The sequence below is a fragment of the Nelusetta ayraudi genome, unplaced genomic scaffold (assembly GCF_046127955.1).
Source record: "Nelusetta ayraudi isolate G7.1 ecotype Tasmania unplaced genomic scaffold, CSIRO-AGI_Nayr_v1 ptg000033l, whole genome shotgun sequence".
NCBI lineage: Eukaryota > Metazoa > Chordata > Actinopteri > Tetraodontiformes > Monacanthidae > Nelusetta > Nelusetta ayraudi.
In genome coordinates this window covers 1,285,001-1,308,673 of record NW_027466083.1, presented here as the reverse complement: position 1 = coordinate 1,308,673, position 23,673 = coordinate 1,285,001, and the positions used below count along the sequence as shown (strand labels likewise).

The following is a 23,673-nucleotide window of genomic DNA, read 5'->3' as shown; positions in this document are numbered from 1 at the left end:
CAAAGGGCTCCAGACAATAATAAAGCGCACAGATGGAAATTAAATCTTTGCTGATCAGTTATGTAACCAAGTTCAACGACCCCCTCAACCCCCCTCAACCCACCCACCCACTTTTTCCCCTTATCTTCCAACTCCGCAGTACATATCAAAGAATGTCCCTGCAACTGAGCGAGTCATACGGCCTGCGACGGAGGGCTCCTTCCCGGCCAGCCACGCCTCTTCCAGATCTCACAATTCTTCCACACGAGCCCATTCATCAACTCAAAGGTGAGTTTCCACCATATGTTATTCGTGTTCGCCCCTCAGCCCGAGCAGAGAAGCAGCTTAATGCTGCGTCAATCTGCCAAGTTTTCTGTTTTCCAACGTGGTACTCTCCGTTAATCTTGCGCAGCAGCTGGATGGAGCAGATTTCACCTCTGGAATCCTGCTCATCCATCCTGCCAATCTCCAGGAGACAACATGTAAATGGGGCTTAAAATTTCACAGGATTCCACCAACAGTCAGCTGACTATACATGGAAAGTAGCAGAAGGTGCAAAAGTGAGGACATGTCCAAAACAAACAAACAAAAAAAACCTACAAAAAAAAAAACAAGAAGCTAGGATAAGTTAATATTAAACAACAGCTGCTGCTGCAGAGATTAGTGGCAGTTCTGTAAGAAACGGACTCCATAATCACTTCAATAAAAAAAAAAAACAGTAACATTAAAATGCTGCTGAATAATTTTTATCAGGTGTTCAACTTGGTTCCACCACAGCCTGGAAGGCAAGAGTTTAGCTAGGGCTAATGCCACTGGTTCTTTGGGGGTGGACTAGTAATGAACTGGTCCACATGACTGTAATGATCAAAAGTCGAGCTGAAGGTCGGCCGATCACCTTCTTCCCCTGTTTCTTCAACCGATGGACGGAAATCCAAGGGACTCAGGAAGCTCACTTTCAGTTCAGACGATGAGCGGCTAACAGCCGTGCTGCGTCTGTGTTAACACCTTCTTGTGTGTGTTCAGACACGAGGAGCGGACATGGAGCCTGGAACGTTCAGACAGCTTCCTCTCTGACTCACCGGGAATGATGTCGTCATCCGTCGGGACCAGTAAATGCAGCAGTCCTGCGTGCATGGAGGCTCGGGCCCGGCGCGCCGCGCACTGTGGTTACTCCGACTCGCACCGGCCAGGCCTGCAGTACGGAGACTCCTTCGACTCGCTGGGAGACTCTCCGCATAGCGACAGGTGTGGAGCTGCTTGTCGTGGTTGTTTGCGGTTATTTGTGGTTGCAGTAGCGTTCAGATTGCCGGGAAGTCACTGCTGGTCTCCTTCAGTCAGGTTGCTCTTAGGCTGACATGCCCATACCAATTTGCATTTAATTGTCAGCCTGCTGTTAACTGGTCTGATTTCTGAATCCATGTACCTACATATAGTGTCGCTGATTGTCCTGCACTCAAGGTGAAGGTGGGGATTCACCTTGGAAAAGTGGCCAGTTGAAGTTTTCATTTAGAGAAGGGAAAAACATGAATGTACAAGATCGTAGCCCATTGCCAATTCCATTATTTAGTCCCTTGCACATTTTGCAATGGATGCAGGTTAGATTTGAATCTTAATTAAAGCTGTAGCTCTTTTTAGACGTTTGAGGAAGACAGAAAGAAAACTAAGCCACCAGTACCATGGATGTAATGATTTGACTATTGTCACGTTTCATCCTAGACAACTTGCCAGGTGATATCAGGTCACTCTGCTTTGACCAGATACCTGATATATTTCTTTTGATGGAGACCGGACTGTGATTCTTGTAATATCTGATTCTGCTGCTTGCATGTTGATGTCTTGACGTTGAAAAAACAAAAACAAAACCAAAGCCTGAAATGGGTGAAGCGAACCATGTAGTGTAAATTCAACCCGAGAGACTGAGCGAAAAGTGACCCACAACAGGCCTGATGATGAAATATGCCTCAGTAGTGCTGGTTTCAAAGGACATGAAACTACTGTTTACCTCATACTTGGCCGGTGCATGTCTGCCTCGTCTCGAACTTAATGAGAGCAGACAGCCCTCTCTGTCTGAAAAAACAAGCATATTCCCCTTAATGATGAGCTGTTTTCTTAACGTTAACTAGACTATCCCTCTGAAGAGCGCGCTCACAGCTTTTCCATGCGCTGTATTTCTCAGTGGCACTCAGGCTCAACCGGGCAGCCTGAATTTGCACCGGCTGTTTAGCCGCGTGGAATAAACTACCCGATTTGGCCGGTGAGTGACGCTCCAAATCCCAACGTCTCGAAACCCCCCTCCCCGCCACCGTTGTTTAAAATTCAAGTGCACCTCTGCCGTCAATGGGCCTATACTGAGCAAGAAGGAAACTAAATAAAGCAGCAATACGAAAATGCAGCCAGGTCATCGAGACGGGACGTGCGCAGGGTGCGTTGAAGCGACAACACGCTTGTTAGAAGCACTTAGAGAGAGAGGAATGATGGCCCAGTTCAGGGCAGGAAGTATGGCTTTGTGACCCTGTAATTGACCAACCTGTGTTTAACATTTGGCAAAGAAGAAAAAGAAGAAAAGAAAAAACAAGTTGAAGGTCACTCGTGGAGATGCTTTGCTCTTCATATGTGCAGCTTAAACACCAGGTTCTCAGCCATCCCAGCTCCAAGATGCCACTTAACGCCTTCCTGCATGAAAACTTGACGTGTCGCTGTGTTTTTGTTACCGATCAAACTCCGGCAAAAGTGCTTTAAAAGTCAATTTTTTTGGAAGATAAAATGCAGAATGGTGAATGGTTCCATTAGAGTAGAGAAGTGGTCACATTCCCACACCAGTGAGATTTCCTTTTTTTTCTCATTCCGAGATTGAAACGCTTGAGCGGGGTTGTCACAGCAAACAACAGATTGTGCAAGTGAGAGTTTGTGTGTTCCCCCCAAAGGCACACAGGTCACAGGCATGAAGCCACCTTTTTCCTCTCCTCGCCGATGAGAACGGTGCTAGCGCAGATGCGTGCAGCACAGAAGGCGTCAACGGGATTGCCGTGTGCCTGATGACTTGAAGGGGGTGGTGGGGAGCAACATGTGGTGGCAAGCCTGACCCGAGTTGCTTCATGACATGCATACTGCAGTTCTCAGTAATCTGAGGGGGGAATTAGCCCACAAATCACTGATAATTGGTCCTTTCGATTGATAATATCTCCTAAATGAAAAGCGGAGAAGTTCAGTAGAATTTGAGCTTAAGATATTCGCCTGATTACCAGCGTGCCTCAATGCGGCACTACACGTATATGGATATTTTTTCTAAATATCTATATATTGTCGTCTTCCGTTTAAAAAGGAAAATTTCTGCCTACAACACAAAAATCTCACACAAGCCCAGAAGTAAACCCACAAAAAAATGACCCCTACTGTCCCGGTTGAGACTCTTTGCATAGACAGAAAGAGAAATATGTTATGACCAGTAAGAAGAAAGCAAAAACAATGATTCTATTAGATGGACTGACGACAGAGTTGAGCTGATGCCTAATGTCAAGTCAAAAATGTTGGCTTCAAAAAATCTCAACAGTGATTTTTTTTTTCTATGGTTCAGAGGCCCAATCCTACACACACCAAGGAAAATATCTTTTTACACGTAGCTTGGTCCTTGGTCATGGAGAGTCTCCCCCCATGGTCTAGGTTATCGCCACTGTTTCCATCAAGTCAGCATCTTTTGCAACAGAGGACTCAGAGGCATTATGGGAACATCTCAGGCTCAAATGGTTGTCGTAGGCTTCCACAATAAGATTGATGATTCAGGCATTCGCACTACAATCCAGTGTTGCAAATATGTCGGCTATTTAGATGTGTGATGAGTTTATGACAATAAGGCTTTATGGATCAGGGGCGTCAATGGGTGTTTAACATTTAAATAACGCAGGCTAAACCTTTTAGCCATATTTGAGGGTTTTTTCCAAGATTAGTTGTTTCCATGACCAGTTTTTTATTGCGATATTTAGGTTTTGCGCAATTCTAGGGATCATGGAAGCGCAGCTTCTTCAAAGTTTCATTTTGGTTTTTCACCCTCACGGACAAATAGACCGGGTTCTCGGCGTAGCTGTACTGCCTAGTAGCTGCCAGTATTAGTGGAGCAGCCCCACGGGCGCCTACAACGATCCATAATGACGCAGCCATCCACCAGGAACTGGTGCAAATGAGTTTGCGAGGGATGATCACCAGTCCTGACACATTCGTGGATTACACAGTCCCGGAATACGCACAAAAGTCTTGGATCAACAATTGATCCTTAGAACAAAAAACACCCGTCACTGGTCTGACAGAACAACTGGACCCACTGCCGTCTGAAGTCTGAGGTGCTAAAACTTCAACAGCCTTTAAAAGGAGAAAACCGTCCTGGTGGTATTCATGTCAGGTGGGATGGATACATTTCATCAGCCTATCAGCATTGCCGTAATCAAATGAATGTTTCTGAGGGCTGCGGCAGGGTTTTGCATTCCATAGTGAGACATTGAGCCAATATTAGCAAATAGAACTGAGAAGATGCCGCGTTTGCTCAGCTCTTTAGCGCCACTCTGCACTGGTCAGCCGACTCACTGTGTCTCTCCTCTGAATCCCTCCCTCCGCAGATACGTGTCAGCCCTGACCACACCAGCGCGCCTTTCGCCGGTGGATTTCCATTACTCATTGCCCGCGCAGGTGCCTACCTTCCAGATCACGTCCCCCAACGCCAGCCACGCCATGTCTCTGCCCCCTGCCGTCCACAACCCCTACCCCCTGCTGGAGGACGACCAGCCTCTGCTGCGCCGCTACCAGGTGCCGCTTCACGACGCCCAGAGCCAGGAGCCCTACCGGCAGCAGCGGCGCACCTACCTGAACGACAGCAGGGGCAGCCTGCCCTCCAGCCCGTACCGGCTGGCTGAGGAGGAAGACTATGAGACCACCCAAGAGTATCTCTCCTCTCGGGAGCAACCAAAGAGAAGTGGCTCCAGTGGACCTGGTAGCCGTCGCTGGCGGAGGTCCAGACTGAACGGCCACGTGGCCCCGCGTGGATACGAGGCGTCCCGAGACTACGGCTCTCGGAGCTGCCTAACAGATAGCGAGTCGGAGGAGGACGGGGAGAGCACGCCCTTCCTCAGTATGCAGAACATGAACGCCGAGCCCTCCACCATCTACAGGCCGGCGGACAGTCGGACTTCTCACTCACAGGGGCGGCAGAGTACGCAGGCCAACATGCAGACAAGACTGACGCACTCACGCTCCAAACCGGACAGTGCACCCCATTAAAGAGTGGAAAAAGAAAATGAATCAACAACAAAAAAAAAATCAATATAGCATAGACCTACATCTATAAGAAATATTTTTATTTTATATAACTGACAGATATTCTAAACAAATGAAATATTTATTTTCATTTTAGCAAAAGTTGTCTACTAGTTAACAGCAAAGACTTTTTTATAGGGAAAACTCTATTTATATGTACATTTTGATTTACAGCATAAAAAGATGTGCCAGTTTTTTCACGACGTTAAAAAAAAATAGAGTAATATTGTGGTGCCTTTTGCTGTATGCCGATGCCAGAGGGCCAGTGGAGGTTTTTGTAGCCTTTCTTATATTGACGCCTCATTTTTTTATACACATTTATGTTTTCGTTTTCTTCCTCTCTGGTTTCTTCATTTACATATTTTCTTCTTCTTCTTCTTCTTCTTCTTCTTCTTCTTCTTCTTCTTCTTCTTCTTCTTCTTCTTCTTCTTCTTCTTCTTCCAAGTTGCATTCTTTGAGGAGTCTAGCCCCACTGGAGCATAACCCCTTCCATGCCATGCAATATAAACCACTTCTTTAAAACATAAAGGTGTATGTTTACATTAATGCGATTCGCCTGTTAGGGTTTTATGATTTGGGGATGAACACAGTGTAGTGTAGGTCCTCATCGCTCTTGATGACAATTTAGTCTGCCAAGGGAGAGCAAGGAAAAAACTAAGGTGTGAGGTTGAGCACGTGCGTGTGCGTGTTTGCGTGTGTGTGTGCATGTCGGACTGCCTGCATGTGACCGTGGTTGTTGGGTGAGTGGAGGCAGTGCGCCGCTGTGACATCACGACACTGGGGTTCTACTCAGCAGAGCTGACGGGGAGAGCATCTTGGTAGCTTCGCGGAATAGTGCTTTATCACAACACGTACCCTCACCCTCCCTCACCCTTTCTCCCCCACTCCCCAGCCTCACCCCCTCCCTCAAAGTTTAGGCTGCTGTCGGGTTGTACGTTATGCAGGTCATAGCTTGATTGTGTTTACAGCCACTTCCTCTTCCGGTCTGTTCAAAGCCGCTTGGTGACCACCACCACCACCACCTTTCTCACCCTCCACCCTATGAGAAAAAGCTGGCACCTGTTTCTGCTCAAACGCTCCAATCACACGCCTCACTATCCTTATGTGCCGCACGGTGTCTCAGGATTTCCACCCCCCCCCCCAACTCAACTGTCCAAACTCAATTGTTTGGCTAAAGGTCCTCTGCCCCGACTCCTGCTTAACAGAGGCCCGAATCCTCAACACATCTGTGCCCGCCAAACTCCTTCCCCCAACACTCTGAGCAAGCGAGAGGGGCAGAGCAGAGCAGGAGGGGGGGAGAAGAAATTGAAAAACAAAGACAAACCGCTCAGAACAGTTCAGTGTCCATGCTTAGACAACGTAAAGACGAAATAGCTGTGAAACTTTGGAGGATCATACGATGCAAAAATATGCAAACTTTCTATTTTGCTGGTGATTACATCATTTTCTAAGAGGTGACTGTCGTGTGTTGTGTGTTTAAAAATGGAAAAAATCTAAAAAAAAATAAAAAAAACAATGAAAAAACAATGTGATGCTAGTGTAGAATGAACTTATCATGATATAAATGCATATTTACATGAGTTAGTTTTTGAAGCCATTATGCAGGTATCCATCGAGTCGCCCACCTTCCTCCCTCACACACGCTCATGTCTGCCGCTGAATGACTGTGTCCATGACTTTTTGTTTAACCACGTCTTCATTTACACGCACACTCCTGGTGATGTCAACTAGTGTCTCCTCCACTACCGCTTCATGTTGATGGCAAATTTTGTCCACAATTATTATTATTATTATTATTGTTATTATTATTATTATTATTATTATTAATAATAATAATAATAATTATAATTATTATTATTATTATTAGTGTTAGTGTTAGTATTTTGTTTCCAACACGTGAACAGGATTATTTAAGGCCCCTTTCCTTAATTTTAAAGAAGGTTTATTAAATGAAGCAAATCAATTTAAAGTGACTTGTTCAAAATCAGCTGCCTCTCCTTAAAAGAGAGCGAAATTATCAAATTCCCGTCAGTTTAAGAAGACATCTATTTGGAGTCCAAGCTGCTATGATGACGAATGTTCAGCGGTTTTGTTACAGAGAAAGGTCACGCCTCACTTACAGATGTACCATAGGGTTTCTCACTTCCGGGTCTAACTTTGTGTGAAGAATGCGAAAGAAGGCAGCGCTCCTCTAGTTCGAACGTGATGATTCCTTCACTTTGCCAATACGAGATGGTATCAGGCGAGCCCTGCCACTCACCTCTCTTTATTTTTTTAATCCCTGCCCTCCCTGCCCATCCTAGACGAAAACACACCCTCGCTTGAAATGTTTGAACACCTTCCCTTCTGCATGTCCTTGTGGTCACGGTTAGATGGGTGCATGGTTTAAAAGGTTTTAAAAAAAAAAAGTTTAAAAAAGCAGTCAATTCTTTTTCAGTCAGTGAAAGTGTATTTCATTTAACATTCAGCAATAAAAAAGAACCTTTCCCCCATGTCATTCCTGAAATATGCTAGAAAAAATAATTAAAAAATGCGAGATTGTCATAGATTGTAAAATAAAATGAATCCACCTGTTCATATGAGAAAAATAAATCTTTATTCATACCACTTTGAGGGGTATTCATTTCCATTTTATCCTATTTTGTTGTATTTCTGTGTTTAAAATGCTGATCCATTGCTGCAAGGAAACTACCGAACATTAAATTCAATACAAGACACAAAGTTATATTTGGATCCTTAGTGTCATAATGTTTGTCAATTCAATTGTGTTAAACATTTCAACATATTCTTAAATAACCCATAATATTTTTTATCGAATCATTAAAACGGAGTGTGCAGTACCAAACTCTACCACTAGATAGCAGCAAAGCTACAAGACTCAACAGTCGCGCGTTGGTTGGTTGGTTTCTTCTCCATTATGTTTGCACACAGCTGATAGATTAGTCTATATTTATTTAAGTGGACGCTGTGATTTGGAGAACCGATTAATGTTTTGCTCCACACAACACTGCATATTATGAAAAAAGGTGTACGGCTGACAGATTAGGTGAAAAACAGATCTAACATAAACTAGACTGTCTGTGAGATGGAGACTTCAATATTTAATATTTCATGGGTGGCTCACATTGTGACCTCACTTTTGTAAAAACCACGATGTCGAGCAGCGGTTAAGTTAAAAGGTGAACGCTGGACTGGTTCTGTTTGTTGTAATCTGTAATCCTTTGTGAGCACGTCTGGAGAAAAAGGATGTAATGTCACACAAAGCCCGTCATTAATGGAATCAGGGGGAACATACTATATTTCATCTTTTATTCTTGTATTTTAAAAGGTCCAGATAGTGATTGCTTGAGCTTCATCGTTTGCCCTGTTTCATTTACTCGATAATGACTTCGACCTTGAAGTTGAGCTTGTAGTGTGTGTGTGTGTGTGTGTGTGTGTGTGTGTGTGTGTGTGTGTGTGTGTGTGTGTGTGTGTGGAGTTCAAAACAAAAGACGTGTATTAATGCAAAGTTTTGGACTTTAATGAGAATACAAAACACAATACAAGGGTTCACATGAAGTAAAAAGAATGTGGGGTCGGGGGAGAAAACACACACACACACACACACACACACACACACACACACACACACACACACACACACACACACACACACACACGGAAGCAGACTCCTCAGCTTTTATAAGATGTGTGCTGATTTTTTGTGATTGTCGACATTCACTCGCCTTTCTGCTCGCCACGTTGACCCGTCGAAGAAGAGCTCTTTCCAAACTCTTTCCAGCATTCATGACTCAATAAACACATGATGAAAATCAGTTAAACATTAGAGAAAGTAGTGCCCGCTATACTTTAAAATAAACTTCAGAGAGAAAGAAAAAAAAGCATCAAGTTTGCCGTGCAGTTAGCCCATCATGCAGCCACTTTGAGCAGATTTGCCTTTGTGTCTTTTAAAATCTTCGCCTCCTTTGCTGCCTTAATGGGACTTTTCCCAGCTCCCCTGAACACACAAAGGGTACACATGTAATATAATAAACAAATAAATAAATAAACAAACAAATAAATAAATAAATAACAGAATTTTGGGGGTTGCTTCCTCTCTGCGGGGGATTTCCTTCTCACCTGTCCTCCACGTCCTGGATTGTGTCAGGAAGAGGCGAGCCGAGCGTTTCCGGGAGAAACATGGCGGCCACCCCGCAGAGAATCGGCGCCCCGCCGTAGATGAAACCCGGTAGCCACGGGATGTAGTCGCCGGTGAGGAGCACCATGGGAGCTATCATGGCACCGACCCGAGCCATCATGGATACGCAGCCCATGCCGTTCTGACTGAGAGAGAAAGCAAGCCGCGGCAGCCGCGAGGTAAGTTCTTGGGATCAAACAACCCCCGAGGTTTCTATTCGGCCCGTGAAATGCTAAACGTATTCAGCGCTAAAGTCGCCCCAAAGCTGTAAAATTGAGGCTGGGTCCGAAATCACCCACTTCTTCTTCCCTTCTCCCTTTATAGGGTCTTATACGTAGCTAACTGTATAGTGCACTCATTAGCCAAATTAAAGAAACTTCCGGACACAACGCTTGGCGCCGTTAATTACGTCATCAAGGTCGCATTAATAAAACTACCCGTCGGCAGGTAATAACTAAATTTAAAAAAAAAGTATATAAATTAATTCTCTCTCTCTCTCTCTCCTTCTCTCTCTCTCTCTCTCTCTCTCTCTCTCTCCCTCTCCTTCTCTCTCTCTCTCTCTCTCTCTCTCTCTCACACACACACACACACACACACACACACACACACACACACACACAGTGTCAAGTACTTGCTATATTAAATGTGTTCCTACATTAAAACAAAGCAACAACAAAAAACGTTATGCTTTTCTTGCCTGTGACTAATAGTTGTACACTACTTTAAGCAATGCATTGTGGGATGCAGTGAGTGGACTATATAGTGAATATGTTCATTCTGGAATACCATCATCTGCTGGTCCTGTTTGTTGTTTTTTGTTTGTTTTGTTTTTAATTATATTGGTTTGCCAGTTATAATAAATATGAGGGGGAAGAAATTAGAAAAAAAAACAGAGAATAAATCGACCAACAAGGAAATAATTGTGGTCTTCGGGAAATGTCTGTAGTTTGAGATGTTTTTGTGGGATTTTAGCAGAAAACAGCTTTTATGCCAGAAGTTCCTGTTTTGTCAACATCACCCTGTGCAGCGGTTCAGTCCAATTATATTGAGGCCAACAAGGGGTCGTCTATAGAAAGCGACCCCATGAGCAACTGAGTTGGTTGGAGGTGTGTTTGTCTGCAGCAGCCGACAGCGTCAGTTGCCTTTTTGTCTTCTTGGTTTTGGTCCTCCTGTCAACACTATGGTTGTTTTTGTTTAGTTTGTTCGATAGTTCAAAGAGTAGTTCGTTAATGTTCAGATTTTGTTCCCTAATTGTCTCTCTAAACTCCACTTAGACGTCATATTGTTGGCAAATTTTTTTTCTTTTTTTTTATAAGGTCTTTGTGAATTATTTAATATATACTGGTACAGTTTTAAACCAGAACAGTGACTTTCATGCATATTCAGTGCAAGTCACTATAGTATGACATGTACTCAGTATAGTTTTAATGTATAGTTTTAATGTATTACTGCTTTGTACTTGTCAGCTTTCCCTGTAATGAATGATAAGGCCTTAATCATAAGTCATTTTGGTTTTTATAGTTTTCCGTTTGTTATGAGGGACATCTGTCTCTTAGAAAAACAAATTTCCGTATTAAGAAAAATGTGGGTAAACATTGTCCGTGTGTGCGTCAGTAAAGCTATGTAGATGTGAGATGTACCGAATGACAGTTGGATACAGTTCTCCTGAGTAGAGATAGCAGCAGTTGAAGGAGGCGGCCAGGCAGCCTTTGCCCAGGCAAGCCAGGCAGGTTCGGATTGTCTGTTTATCTGGAGTCAAGCACAAAATGGAATTTGTCATATTTTATTAATCCTCTGGTGCAAGATTTAACCATCAGCTGTGAGTTAGGAGTGTCCTGACATACCGTGAGGCACCAACAGGTTGCACAGGATACTGATTCCGGCAATGATGAGGGCGCCGCACTGTGACGGGCGACGTCCCAGCACACTCATGCTCACAGTTATGATAACTTTAGCCGGGATGTCCACAGCGCCAAAGATCACTTGGATTAGGTAGATGTCCACGCCAAATTTTTGCAGGTCCATAGCGAGGCCGTAGTACGCAAAGCTTGTCGAGAGCCTTAAAAAAAAGCACACACACGCACATATACATTGCAATGTTGAAGAATTAAAGCTGCAGCTTTAATTCTTCAACACCAAGAGAGGGAAATGTACCAGACAGCCATGAGACACAGGGTCATGTTCCTCATGGTGGTGGTGCGAAACAGATCCAGGACGGAGTAGGAACCCTGCGACCCGGACAGCTCTTTCTTCATCGACTCCTGCAGCATCTGCGTACAATAAGCAAGCTAAGGTCAATGCCGGGGGGCCATCACGCCGGATGGTGGAAGCAGTGACACACAGGTACGCCGCAGTCTCCCTACTGTATTGTCGATTTTTTCACCCTCTTCGCGGCGCCCGTTAAACCTGGCCACGCTCTGGAGGTTCTTGATGCCTTGCTCTGGCTTGTTCCTCAAGACCAGCCACCTAGCGGACTCGTGGAACCACCTGCGGGAGGATTCATATGTGACTAACTTATCATGGCCCGACTTCGATCGGGGACCACCGGCGGTCTTACCATGAGTAAAGGAAAAAGACGTAGAAGGGCAGGGACACGGCCAGGGTCAGCCACCTCCAGTCCCGGATTTTGTAGGCTATCAAGGTCAGGAGCAGCTGTCCCACCGTATAGCAGTAGCCCGTTATCGTCCCCACAATGGTTCGCACATTGGTGGGGATCCACTCAACAACTTGACAACACGAAAAACAAGACATTAGACTCCATTAGTTGTTATAACCCTCTTAATATTAATCGCCCAGGTAAGTATCTCACTGAGCGAGAAGCTGTTGAGGGCGATGCCGGACAGAGCCATGCCACAACCAAAACGGGAGAGGCAGAACAGTGGGAGTGACGGGGAGAGGGCAGCACAGGTTCCAGACACTGCCATTAGCAGATAGGAGATGATCAGGAGATAGCGCCGTCCATATCTGGAGAGGGGCGAGGGCAACTGGTTCAGATAAGGATGATTTCACTTTGTCAGCACCTTTTGTGCTTCCACGGGCGAACAAACAAAAGGTGTTGAGTGAATGAGAAGAAAAGGAAAGCCATTACCTGTCGGAGAGACACCCAAAGACCGCGGCTCCCAGTAGCACGCCTCCCATGTATATGGTTTGAGCCATTTGAATCAGAGAGCGCGTGTCACACACCAGATCCCACTGCCGGGAGTGGAGCATTCTTCAGATCTCACTGGGACGGAAATATGAACATTTGGGGGGGTAGAAAGAAACGTAGTCTTACCTCAGATATGATAGTGGAGCTCCTGTCAGTCATGTCATAGAACCAGCCATCAGGACATTCTTGCAGGTCAGCATCTAAATCACTCCCATAATCATACTGTTCTGGCTCCAGGGTCCCATTCACAGCCAGGAGGTGCCACTGCGGCTCAGTGTATCGCCGGCACCTCACGGGCTTCCCGTCCTGGTCCAGCGGTACCGTGATCAGCAGCTTCTCCTCGGGGCTCAGCCGTGACTGGGTGAGGTTCTCATGGCTGTTACAGTAGTGGCGCGGCACGTTGGCTGCAAAGTTCTGCAGCAGGTTGTGGCTGGCCATCAGCATGACAGGGAGGCAGAGGAGACTGACGTGGACGATCTGGAAGCGGCCTGTGCTGCCTACCTGCTCCAGCAGGTCACCAAACCCCATTGTTTATGCACGAGCAGCGGGCTTTAACACAAATGACACAATTGTAAGGCACATTGAAATTCTAAAAATGTAATAGTGGTATGCATAAATGGGTGTTTGGTTTTAGCCCATATTTAAAGCATTACAGAGTTGGTAATGTTTGTATCAAAAACTTTTGTACAACACCAAATTTGACTTACCTAACAGCTGTCTACAGAACAAACAAACCGAGGTTGCTGCCTCTCAAAGTCTAGCGCCTCCTCAAAAATCACAAACCCGGGAGAATTAATTCTACTGAAACCCCAACGATAAGTCAACAAATCCAGAGGAAGCAAAACCCTTTTCCTGTCTCTTTTGTGCAAGTGGCCGGGCTGGGATTCCTGCACAGCTTTTCCTCCGCCGTAGATTACAAAGTGGGCAAAGTTTGAGGTATTAGCAGTTCAGTCGCTGAGCACTGAGGTAACATGCTGAGTCCTCGCTGTGCGGCAACAATGTCGAGCTCCAAGTGCAAGCGTGTGTCGGGTTCAAGCTGGTGCATAATTCCTCAACTCCCGCCCCTTATTGGTTACTTAACATGAATGAAGTCGCATGCGGACGCATGTGTGACTGTTGTATGTCATCCCCTGTGTGTTTTATTATTTTCCCCCCTATGCAAGTGTTGAACTGATAAATATTCAACCATCCGCTGGCACCTCGGCCAGTCTTCTGTCACGTCTCGTTAAGAAACATGACTTATAGTCAATCAGTCACTCTCCCCGCTCGTGTTTCCCTACCAGCCACATTTCCATTGCGCTTATCTACCTTTACTGCCACACTCTGGCTTTAAATTCAAGATATTTCCGCCGGCTTTGTGTCCCGCCGATTAGCTTGGAGGAATGCGTGCACTTTGTGTATTGATCAGCAGGAGATGTCAAGCCGAATGAAGCTGCAGGTGCAGTGGGGCTCAAAGCCTCAGCTCTCAGCTCTCAGTTTTTTCAGCTGTGCAGTGTGAGAGAGATTTGTCCTTTTTAAGGCCCTGCTTGCTTCCTCTGAGACCCTAGTTTGGGCCTGTTAAAAGTACAATTTTAGTGTCTATGATAAATTTTAAAGAGTTTCCTGGGGCAGCTGAGACTCTGTAAACTTCTTGAAACACAATAAATGCAGAGTCATGAGATTTCAGAGCACAGCGAGAGACCTCCCCTCCCTGCGACCACATTTTTCTCCTCTCTCAGCAGGCCCTGACCCTCACCCCTAGTGTAAAGTAGCTGTCAGGATCACTCTTGAGATCTGAAGTCATTTGAAAGGCCTGTTTATGAGAATACGTCTCTCATTAGGAACAGTGAGGGTCTCCATAAAGCATATACAGACTCAACGCCACCTCACGCCTCTTCTGTTAATCGTTACAAACATGACCAAACACATCGTTGACCTTTTGTTCTAGTTGAAACTCTGGGATTTATTTTTACTTCCCTTGGGTTCTTTTGGACTCATATTCCAAGTTATCTGATAACCGGCAGGTTTTGGCTTTGAGGAGTGTTGGACATTGTTAATATTTTGTCATAGTTTGTCATTGAAACCTGCCACATGTGTTGGTCACAGCAACATGGTTACAGTTTTCTTATGCAGGCATCATTCCAAGTCATTCATCAAATGCATCAATTCATCAAAAACTACAATAAAACAAAATGGCTTGTTGCATCATAAATAAGAACTGTACCACATAAATTGCTTAGGTTGGTCTCCTAGTGGAGACTAAAGCAGACCATTTGAATAAATTGCAAATCCATAAAGATCCATATTTTTTTCATAGAATATTTACTTTAGCATGGTAATTCTGGGGGCAGGTACAAATGATCTGTGCTTGTTTCAATTTGTTCACATCAGATGATTATTTCATCAGCAACTTCCCTCTGTGATTTGCTTGAATAATCTATCACCATATGTGCATTTATTGCTTCAAACCAGGATCCTAAACAAAGAAAATCAACCGAAAACACGTCACTCACATGTTGTCATTTTAATTTTATATGAATAACTAATGTGCCCTCTTTGGCACATTGTACCCTCCCCCCAAAACATTGGCATTTATGTTTTTTAATTGTATGTGCATGCTTTTCTGGCTTTCTCTGATTATTATTATTGAAAAACAGCATGAGAATCTGTGGCTCACACAGAGACATGGAGCTCGGCTAAGGTCCCAGTAATGTTACCCTGAGCCTCGGCGTCTTTAATCTGGAATCAGCAGCGACATAAATCTTGCGCCCTGCAAATCTCCGTCATCCGCACGCAGACAAGGGTGACAGGCAGCCGTAATGGTCTCCTCGCTGCTCTTTACTTTGTCACACGCTAAAGCGCTGCCTCACACACCTCCCCTTCTGACTGCATTCCACACGTGAACAAAACTGAATATAGGTCATGGCTCGCGTCAGGACTGACATCAGTGCTTTCTTCAAATTACAGATCGTACTTTTTTTTTTATCCTTACGGAAGATTCAGAAGAGAAGGTTCGTCTTGATAGACGCTGTGGAATTAGTCGTCTTAGAAAATGTGAAGAGAACCTCACTGTGTATCATCCAAGTGTTTAGTGATGTGACTGTTGGAAATATTGTATCTATTTTTACACTGCAAGACTAAGAAATCGGTTCAGACTTTATCTCACTTTTTCTTGTTATGCTGATTTTGTTAATGCCTCTTCTACTCTTGAACTTTAACACCAGGATCCCATTTGGGATTACGTTAACTTTGTAGCCTCCCTGCTAGATGTTGATGTTGAAGACTGTGGGAGGGGAAAGAAAAAAGTAAATAAAAACACCCAAAGCTAAATTGAAAATCCAGAGTTTTATTCTGAACGGATCCAAGTGGAATACAGTGTTTGTTTGTTTTTGTTTTTTTGTTTAAAAAAAAAAGATAATATTTGATAATAGTGATAATCAATTGTCAGGGCACTTTCTGTGTCACTGCTGTTTGTTTCTTTGAACCTTCTTGCTAAAAGTCTAAGACGGTCAAGTGGGAAGCACGGTGCTCTGATCCCCCACATTTTCTGCTCCTTCCACGACCTGCTAAGATAGAAGCCGAGGTTTCGATGTGCATGTGGACAACTTAAGGCTTTTCGTCGGGAGGTGGGAGCTTCTCCAGTGTGGGCTCCATGCCCCAGATCTCGCGGGCGTACTGGGCAATGGTGCGGTCACTGGAGAACTTGCCACATCCGGCAATATTGTGGATCACCTTCTTGGTCCATTCCTTCGGGTTCTGGTGCGGGAAGGAAAACAAGCAAGTCAAGATCCGTTATGTCTGTGGTTTATGAGGCCTGAGGCTGCCTTGCATACGGCTCATATTTCATTTTAAAGGGTTTGAGTTAGATCACTTTTTTATGGGCTTACCTTATAGAGAGCATTAACTTTCTCCTGGCAGTGTATGTAGTCCTCGTAGTCAGCAAAGACCTTGTATCTGTCGCCAAAAGAAAGCATTCCAGTCATTTGCATGCAAGAGAAATTCGCAGAGCTCCATGGGTGGGTACGCTCTGCAAAATGCTTTCCCCTTATTTTGTTGTTTTATTCTTCGTCCCCCCACCGAGTTCATTCTCATCACTATGTGAGCTCACAAGGCACGCACGCGTTTGCCTCGGGCTGCAAATGTCAGATGTGTCTTTACCTGTCATGATGCATCAGCATGTTGACAATTTCTTTAAACAGGTCAGGCTGCTTTGGGCTAAAGAAGCCTCCAGCGATCTGGTCAATAGCCTGTTTGAGCTCGGGCAGCCGGTTATAGTACTCTCCAGCGTTGTATCTGCAAAAACAACCACCAGCAAAAATAAATAAATAAATAAAATGGAGAAGGACACACATTAGAGACACAAGCATATGCTCTTGTCCCGTATGTAGCAGCAGCAGCAGCAGCCTGTCTATGGGAGAGTGGTAGCCAGCGCCTGCATGAGAGAGCTGGCAGGTGTCTGACATCATAAAACACCTGCAAGAGCGGTTTGAGAACGCTGAGACCAGAGAGACAAACTGGCCTTGCAAAAGGAATATAATATTCAAATGTGTTGAATATTCTAATAGACAGTGCAGTTGTAAAATGCATTCGGTGAATCATTATTAAGGGTATATGGGCAAAAATAATAACAAGTGTAAATAAGTCACATGCTGCATGTAGTACGTTCATAAACTTGGATTTCTTCTTGTGATTTAATCAGCTGAAGGAGGTCGCTTTCGTTAATTTTATATTCTAGTGACAAATTCACACCTAACTCAACTTTACTGTCTGTGCCACTTTTTGTTCCCCTTTGCACTGAGCTACCAAGTCATCATTGCTTTGATGTTAAACCTTCTCGGGCACTTACTTTGGAGCACCTCTGACAAAAATACAGCTGGAATGTGACGGGATTTAAGGAAAGAAAGTTATCTGGTCCATACCCCTTCCTGTCCATCTCATCCACATCGTCCACCCTCATGCCAAAGATGAAGATATTGTCCTCTCCAGCTTCTTCTGCCATCTCAACGTTGGCTCCATCCATGGTTCCGATGGTCAGAGCGCCGTTCAACATGAACTTCATGTTTCCAGTTCCAGAGGCTTCGGTGCCAGCTGTGGAGATCTGCTCTGACAGGTCGGCCGCAGGGATGGCTGAGGAGAAATGGAGGAAGAGCAATGTTGGAGGGGAGAAGAAAATTATAGTTTTGCATTGTGGAAGAAATGTCAAGGGTTCTGCACGAGGAAAGGGCGGGTCTACTATATGGTTACCTCTCTCAGCCAGCGTGACCCTGTAGTTCTCCAAAAAGATGACTTTGAGACGGTCGCCGACCACAGGATCATTGTTGACCACCTCGCCGATGGCTGTGATCATGCGGATGATCATCTTTGCGGTGTGGTATCCAGGAGCAGCCTGCATGAAGCCATTGGAAAGAAGTTAGCGTGCAGTGTGAGTGTGAATTCAGTAGGTACGGAGGCGGGCTACGGACCTTTCCACCAATCATGACAGTCCTCGGGGTCCACTGCTTGTTGGGCTCCTTCTTGATGCCTGCAGGAAACATAAAGACGCATTATTTGAGGCTCCATATGCACACTTCTGCAAATATCCCCTTTGTGATGTCACAAAAGGTATGAAGCCATTGAAGGCACAAATGGTACAGACTCACGGTTGTAGTAGGTGATGATATGCAGGCAGTTGAGCAGCTGCCTCTTGTACTCGTGGATTCTCTTGACTTGGATGTCAAACATGGAGTTGGGGTTGATCTTCACTTTGTAGTGCTCCTCCAGGTGCATGGCGAACTTCAACTTGTTTTCCTACGTCAGCAATATAGATAGAAGTGGTTGTAGCCTTGGCACCACAGCACAGGTTTTCATAGACGTTGCTGTCTGCCTGGTTGTAAAATTATGGAAGGTTACCTGCTTCACTTTGGCAATATCACGAATGAAGGCATCGTCCTTCACATAGTTGCGAAGGCCTTGCAGCTGGTCAAGGTCCCTGATGAAGTCCTCGCCAATCCTCTAGTGACAAAAATACAAAGGGGTTGAGAAGAGAGAGAAAGAAAACCGAAGGGAACCTCAGCTTTCACTGTTATTCGTGTGATGTGTGTGAATGAAGAGCAGCGCTAACCTCAGCGATGACCTCAGCCAGCCCGGGGTTGCACATTACCAGCCAGCGGCGGGGAGTGATGCCGTTGGTTTTGTTTTGGAACTTGTGCGGCTCCATTTCGTAGAAGTCCTTGAAACTGTAAACACAGTCGACCATCGCACATGAGCCACACACAGGGGATTTGTACACGCCTCATTTTCTCCTCAACGCCACAGCTCATCCATGTATGCTGTTTATATGAGACCACGTACATTGTTGCTTTGAGGATGTCCGAGTGAATCTGGGCCACACCGTTGACGGCGTGGGAGCCCACGATGCACAGGTGAGCCATGTTGATCCTCTTCTGGCCGCCCTCTTCAATCAGGGACATGCGGGACATGCGGTCATTATCTCCAGGGAACTTGGCTGCGACTCTCTGCAAAATTTTATTTTTTGTTAAAACAGCAAAAATGCCACTTTCCCTGCCGAATCCTCAGTTCACAACAAAGGATGCAACTAAAATTCTCGAGCAACGTCTTAAAAAGCAGAAATTCAGCACCTAGTGGAGGGAGTAAAAGCAGCTGGCTGCAGTGTGCTGTACCCACCTCCAGATGGCGACGATTGATCTCATAGACAATTTCCAAGTGGCGAGGCAGCAGATGAGCGAACAGGTCGACTGGCCATCTCTCCAGAGCCTCGGGAAGGACGGTGTGGTTGGTGTAGGCACACGTGCGCACGCAGATGTCCCAAGCCTGCGTGTCAGCGAAATGAAAAAATAAAAAGAAATGTAAAAAATTGCAACGACAACATCTCACTGTGCAAGTTCCCAAAACAGGGAAACTGAGATAGATCGAAATAAGAGCTGTGGAAATAATCAGCCTGCCCTATTTGCAACCAAGAAAAGGAAAAACACCTGAACATTTCTAACACAACGCTGTAATTTCCCAGATTGTGCCGCTCTTCCTCACCATATCCCAAGACAGCTTCTCCTCATCCACCAGCACCCTCATCAGCTCAGGGATAGCCATGGCTGGGTGAGTGTCATTCAGCTGGATTGCAACCTGAGAACACGGAGCATCAAAGGGGTCGCTGTTAGCAATGGAGGAGCTCTTTGTGGTGCAACCAAAACTCTGTGCACGAGCAGGAGTAGCAGGCTGACTTTTAAGAAAATCACACAGGACGGAGATCATTTAAAATAAATAAATAAATAAATAAATAAAAAAAAAAGCTTTGTAGATTTTTTTATTTTTATGTATTCATATTTTACCTTTTCAGGCAGTTTGCTGAAGTCTGTGCGAGAGATTTCCCTGGAGCCAAACTTGGAGACCTTGAAACGGCGGATGATGTCTTGCAGGGTGGCAGACACCACAAAGTACTCCTGCTTCAGACGGAGCTCCTTTCCTTCAAAGAACTGAGGATTAAGACGCACATTTGTCAGGTTGTGTTCAGCAGTCGGCCGCACTGAGTTGTCTGAGTCTTCTGAACGCAAAATATTCCTGACATCTGTTTTCTGGCGGACATGGAAATGATTGTGATTTTTATGGAAAAGCAAATTGGCGGCAAAAGGACCCGAGCTGCTCAACAAGCCGCTCATGATGTTCAACGAACTGCTGAGGATCCCACTCAATGCTGCCTCAGTCGAGGGGATGTCACCCGTGACATTCATTCTTCATGTTTTTGGAAAGCTGTTTTTAGTGTTTCCAACAACCAAATCATCTCCGCTACTTAGTCTTTATATTAACAATGGTATGAACTATTTTCCCAGTTAAAAAGCTGCTTTCTGGCACACAGTTGTGAACAAATTAATAAATCAGATCACTGTCTTTAGTGCTTGTGCATTAAATATTAGGCAGAAATTCACTGTATTCACGTATCAGACAAAAGTTTCCAAAGGTTGCAGACAGAAAGTCTCTCTAGTTTACGAAACTGGCATTTTCTTTCTTTATTAACGTGCGTCAGTCACTTTATGGGCTGTAAATTGTCTACCTACCAGGTGTCAGGAAGCTGCAGTGATGCACAGCAAAGACGCAGGATGGCGCATATATGAGTGTGAGACTCCACACCACCATCCCCTCTGCCTGTCATTTAAGTCTGAATGTGCACGTCTGTATGAAGAATTTGCAGCCACAGTGTGGAACAAAGAAATCTGGCATTGTTTCGCTTTGACACCCAAAACTAAAGGTTTGAGTTTCCTTTTACTGCTTTCGGTCCCTGTCAGACATTGCACCATTAAAACAAGCCGCTGTTCAGGTTTCTAATAATAATAACAATAATAATAATAATAATAATAATAATAATAATAATAATAATAATAATAATGATAATTATAAGCCGGTTCTAAACTGGGCTGTTGTAATGCTTATTTTTGTTTTGCTGGGCCACCGAGAGCTTTTGTAGTTAAGGTTATCTTGTGCATCACGTCATGTTAATGCGATCTATGGGCCCTTTAATATGTGTGGTAGCGTTAAATAGGAGTGCGTGTTCCAGAATACACTGCAGCCTTGGATGCCTCTTCTTTTAGTTCACCTAGATCATGTGACTTTATATTAGGGCTTGTCTGTTAGTCTCAAGTTTCTCTGCTCGGCGTCATGTAGTGCAGGAGTTGAAGCACCTGCTATGGAGCTGCGTGGATGTAGATTGTTATGGAGATGTGTCCATGTGACCGGCGAGGCTGTGTGATGACTTTTGAGGTGACAGCATTTGGTTTATAACTTTTCTTTACATCAGTTTGGGTCCTGTTAACCTTGCCTGTGTGATCTGTTTTATACCAAACGGCTGTACAGCAACATAAACGGGAATAAAAGCTAAACAAAATAAAAAACAATGTAAAATGAAAACACACTGATACCTTTTGGAGAAAGGAAATAGACAACGTGATGGAACAGCGGTGCTTGGACAGAATACAAACATCTGCTCCGCCAGCGTTTCCACTCTCACTAGCACCGACATAAATTACCAGGCCTGACATGAGTTATAGCTCTGACTAGATGGTTATCCTGCTTGTTGAGCCTTCGGGGAGACGGAGCACGGTGGTCAGTTCTTATGTCAGCCATAATGGAGAACTTTAGAGGAAGCTGAAAGACCACACCGTGGCTCTATCTAGAGACGTACGACACAGGGTCAGGTTTACATTATGCAAATCCGTGTCTTTGTGAAGCTATGATTAAGCTTCCGAGCGTATAGGGGGCCAGCAGTCCCCAGGTCTTAACCCTTTTAGCATTCAGCACTTTCCTCTAATCCAGGTTTTTACACCGCAGCCCCACATCTGCTAGATAAAATGTTAATACAGTCGTATTATCTTACATTGTCGTTGGGATAAAGCACACGGGAGATGTTCTCGGCCAAGTTTCTGTCCAAGACGGCCTGAATGTATCCTCCGACGTTGACTGCAAAAGGAAAAAAAAAACAAAACTCATTCGCTGTCATCTTGACGGCTTTCCAATGACTGAAAATAGAGAAACCTCACGTACAATCTTTCAGGTTGAACTCGCACGGTGCCTTTGCAGACCACAGCCTCATGGTGTTGACAACGTTGTTCCTGTAGCCGGGGACGGGGGTGTCGTAGGGCAGAGCCAGCACCACCTGCCAGGAGAACCCCAGGCAGATAGAGATTAGTACATCCACTTTAAATCTGTTTGTTTCTAATGCTGATGTGCTTCGAAGCCCCGACATATTGTACCTGAGTGTCGACCCATTTCACACCATCGGGGTGATGCTCAGTCCTGCCGTAGAATCTCACGGGGCGCATGTACTCGGGACGAGCCTTCTCCCAGGGGTTGCCGAAGCGCAGCCAGTCGTCGGCCTCCTCCACCTGCACACAGAGACGAGCACTCGTGTTAACGGGCAGCGGGAGGCGGCGGAGTTCCCCGAGCGAAGCATCCATCCGGAGACAGAAAATGGCACCGGCTGCCGACGATAATGGGGGTGCTCTTTGGGGCGGGGTGATTTAAAGCATGAAGGACGGCGCCTGCTCCTTCCTCACCTGCCAGCCGTTGACGATTTTCTGATTGAAGATGCCGAATTCGTAGCGGATGCCGTAGCCGTACGCAGCCAGGCCCAGGGAAGCCATGGAGTCCAGGAAGCAGGCTGGCAAGGATTCACAGATGGAAAATAATGAGGTTGTGATCAGCTCTCACGTAGAAACAATGCATTTATTTCAGCTGCGGTGAAATAAATGCATTGAAGTGCATTCATTTAACTGGACAGGTGAAAGCACGCTCACCAGCCAGGCGGCCCAGACCGCCGTTTCCCAAACCAGCGTCCTCCTCCATGTCCTCCAGCTCCTCCATGTCCAGACCCAACTGCACAGGGCGACACGGCCACGATGGGTGAGTGACAGGAGAGCTTTTTCAAACTGAAGACTTCCAGAGGACAGAGAGAGAGATTGGACCTCACCTGGTAGGTGGCCTCATCGCAGGCGTTCTCCAGCGCCAGGTTCACCATGGTGTTCTGAAGTGTGCGGCCCATGTAGAACTCCAGGGAGATGTAGTAGACGCGCTGCGGGTTTTTATGGAACAAGGAAGTGGAGCAAAACAAACAAATTAATAAATAGAAATGACAACGGGCCGAATGTAAGACGTGGGTGTTTTAGCGTCATCGAGCAATCGGGGTCACAAAGACGCCGTAGCGTCACATGAACTTTTGAAACCAGAGGCCAAATATTTGCACCGTCCAACCGGAATGGAAAACAAAATCTTCATGTTTCAACATTTTGCTTCATGGTTGGGGGAGCACATAAATGTGCCACCTGAGCCGCTCTTTAGCCTTTGCCATTTGCTTGTTTTTATCCCTCCCTCCGCCCCCAGCCCCCTGCAGCAGCATGTGGAAGCTGAGAGGAGGGGGAGAGGAGAGGGGCTGGCTTTGACTGTTACATAATACCTTCATTTTGGCCTGTGCAAAAAATAGCTCCCACAGAGGTGGCTGCAAAGGTCAGCCTTGAGCCCGATACCCTTTCATTGTAGAGTTGGTGCCTGGACCGGTTCTGATAGATGCCCTCGTTTAATGCAACTCAGGAGCTTATCACTCCCTTTA

The 23,673-nt window shown here is 45.3% G+C and overlaps 3 protein-coding genes across 8 annotated transcripts in view; 1 reads left to right on the top strand and 2 right to left on the bottom strand.

Annotated features, from left to right (window-relative positions):
• The window catches only part of nrg2a (neuregulin 2a), a 69,357-nt gene extending 61,470 nt beyond the window's left edge, over positions 1–7,887 (top strand). For 4 of the 6 annotated variants that reach the window (XM_076031460.1, XM_076031462.1, XM_076031461.1 and 1 more), the window contains 3 exons: positions 140–267; positions 1,003–1,224; positions 4,587–7,887. In XM_076031460.1, coding sequence (XP_075887575.1) covers positions 140–267; positions 1,003–1,224; positions 4,587–5,244 — 1,008 coding nt within the window. In that variant the 3' untranslated portion in view covers positions 5,245–7,887. The remainder of the gene's footprint in view (positions 1–139; positions 268–1,002; positions 1,225–4,586) is intronic. The other 2 variants (XM_076031464.1, XM_076031465.1) reach the window with 1 other exon arrangement.
• An 891-nt stretch (positions 7,888–8,778) lies between these two features.
• On the bottom strand, positions 8,779–13,655 carry slc22a6l (solute carrier family 22 member 6, like). Its single transcript, XM_076031467.1, has 11 exons — positions 13,313–13,655; positions 12,732–13,154; positions 12,546–12,649; positions 12,267–12,421; positions 12,015–12,183; positions 11,821–11,944; positions 11,612–11,727; positions 11,302–11,516; positions 11,098–11,206; positions 9,400–9,603; positions 8,779–9,277 (listed from the first exon to the last, which is right to left on the bottom strand). Exons 2-11 carry the CDS (start codon positions 13,131–13,133, stop codon positions 9,190–9,192), a joined length of 1,686 nt encoding a protein of 561 aa, XP_075887582.1. The 5' UTR covers positions 13,134–13,154; positions 13,313–13,655; the 3' UTR covers positions 8,779–9,189.
• Positions 13,656–15,991: 2,336 nt separating this feature from the next.
• Positions 15,992–23,673, bottom strand: part of LOC142891719 (glycogen phosphorylase, muscle form-like) — a 9,187-nt gene continuing 1,505 nt past the window's right edge. The window contains exons 2-20 of the mRNA XM_076031459.1: positions 23,038–23,139; positions 22,865–22,943; positions 22,625–22,728; positions 22,322–22,453; positions 22,113–22,224; positions 21,946–22,028; positions 19,910–20,053; positions 19,611–19,703; positions 19,248–19,394; positions 18,915–19,078; positions 18,685–18,799; positions 18,474–18,575; positions 18,224–18,371; positions 18,047–18,105; positions 17,829–17,970; positions 17,504–17,711; positions 16,743–16,877; positions 16,472–16,538; positions 15,992–16,340 (exon numbers count right to left, since the gene is read on the bottom strand). Coding sequence (XP_075887574.1) covers positions 16,191–16,340; positions 16,472–16,538; positions 16,743–16,877; positions 17,504–17,711; positions 17,829–17,970; positions 18,047–18,105; positions 18,224–18,371; positions 18,474–18,575; positions 18,685–18,799; positions 18,915–19,078; positions 19,248–19,394; positions 19,611–19,703; positions 19,910–20,053; positions 21,946–22,028; positions 22,113–22,224; positions 22,322–22,453; positions 22,625–22,728; positions 22,865–22,943; positions 23,038–23,139 — 2,286 coding nt within the window. The 3' untranslated portion in view covers positions 15,992–16,190. The remainder of the gene's footprint in view (positions 16,341–16,471; positions 16,539–16,742; positions 16,878–17,503; positions 17,712–17,828; positions 17,971–18,046; positions 18,106–18,223; positions 18,372–18,473; positions 18,576–18,684; positions 18,800–18,914; positions 19,079–19,247; positions 19,395–19,610; positions 19,704–19,909; positions 20,054–21,945; positions 22,029–22,112; positions 22,225–22,321; positions 22,454–22,624; positions 22,729–22,864; positions 22,944–23,037; positions 23,140–23,673) is intronic.

Coding starts and splice junctions, on each gene's coding strand:
- slc22a6l (XM_076031467.1), bottom strand. CDS start 13,133: ATGGGGTTTGGTGACCTGCTGGAGCAGGTAGGCAGCACAGGCCGCTTC. Junction 12,422..12,545: donor TTTGGGTGTCTCTCCGACAG/GTAATGGCTTTC, acceptor GCCCCTCTCCAG/ATATGGACGGCGCTATCTCC. Junction 11,728..11,820: donor GTGAAAAAATCGACAATACA/GTAGGGAGACTG, acceptor TATTGTACGCAG/ATGCTGCAGGAGTCGATGAA.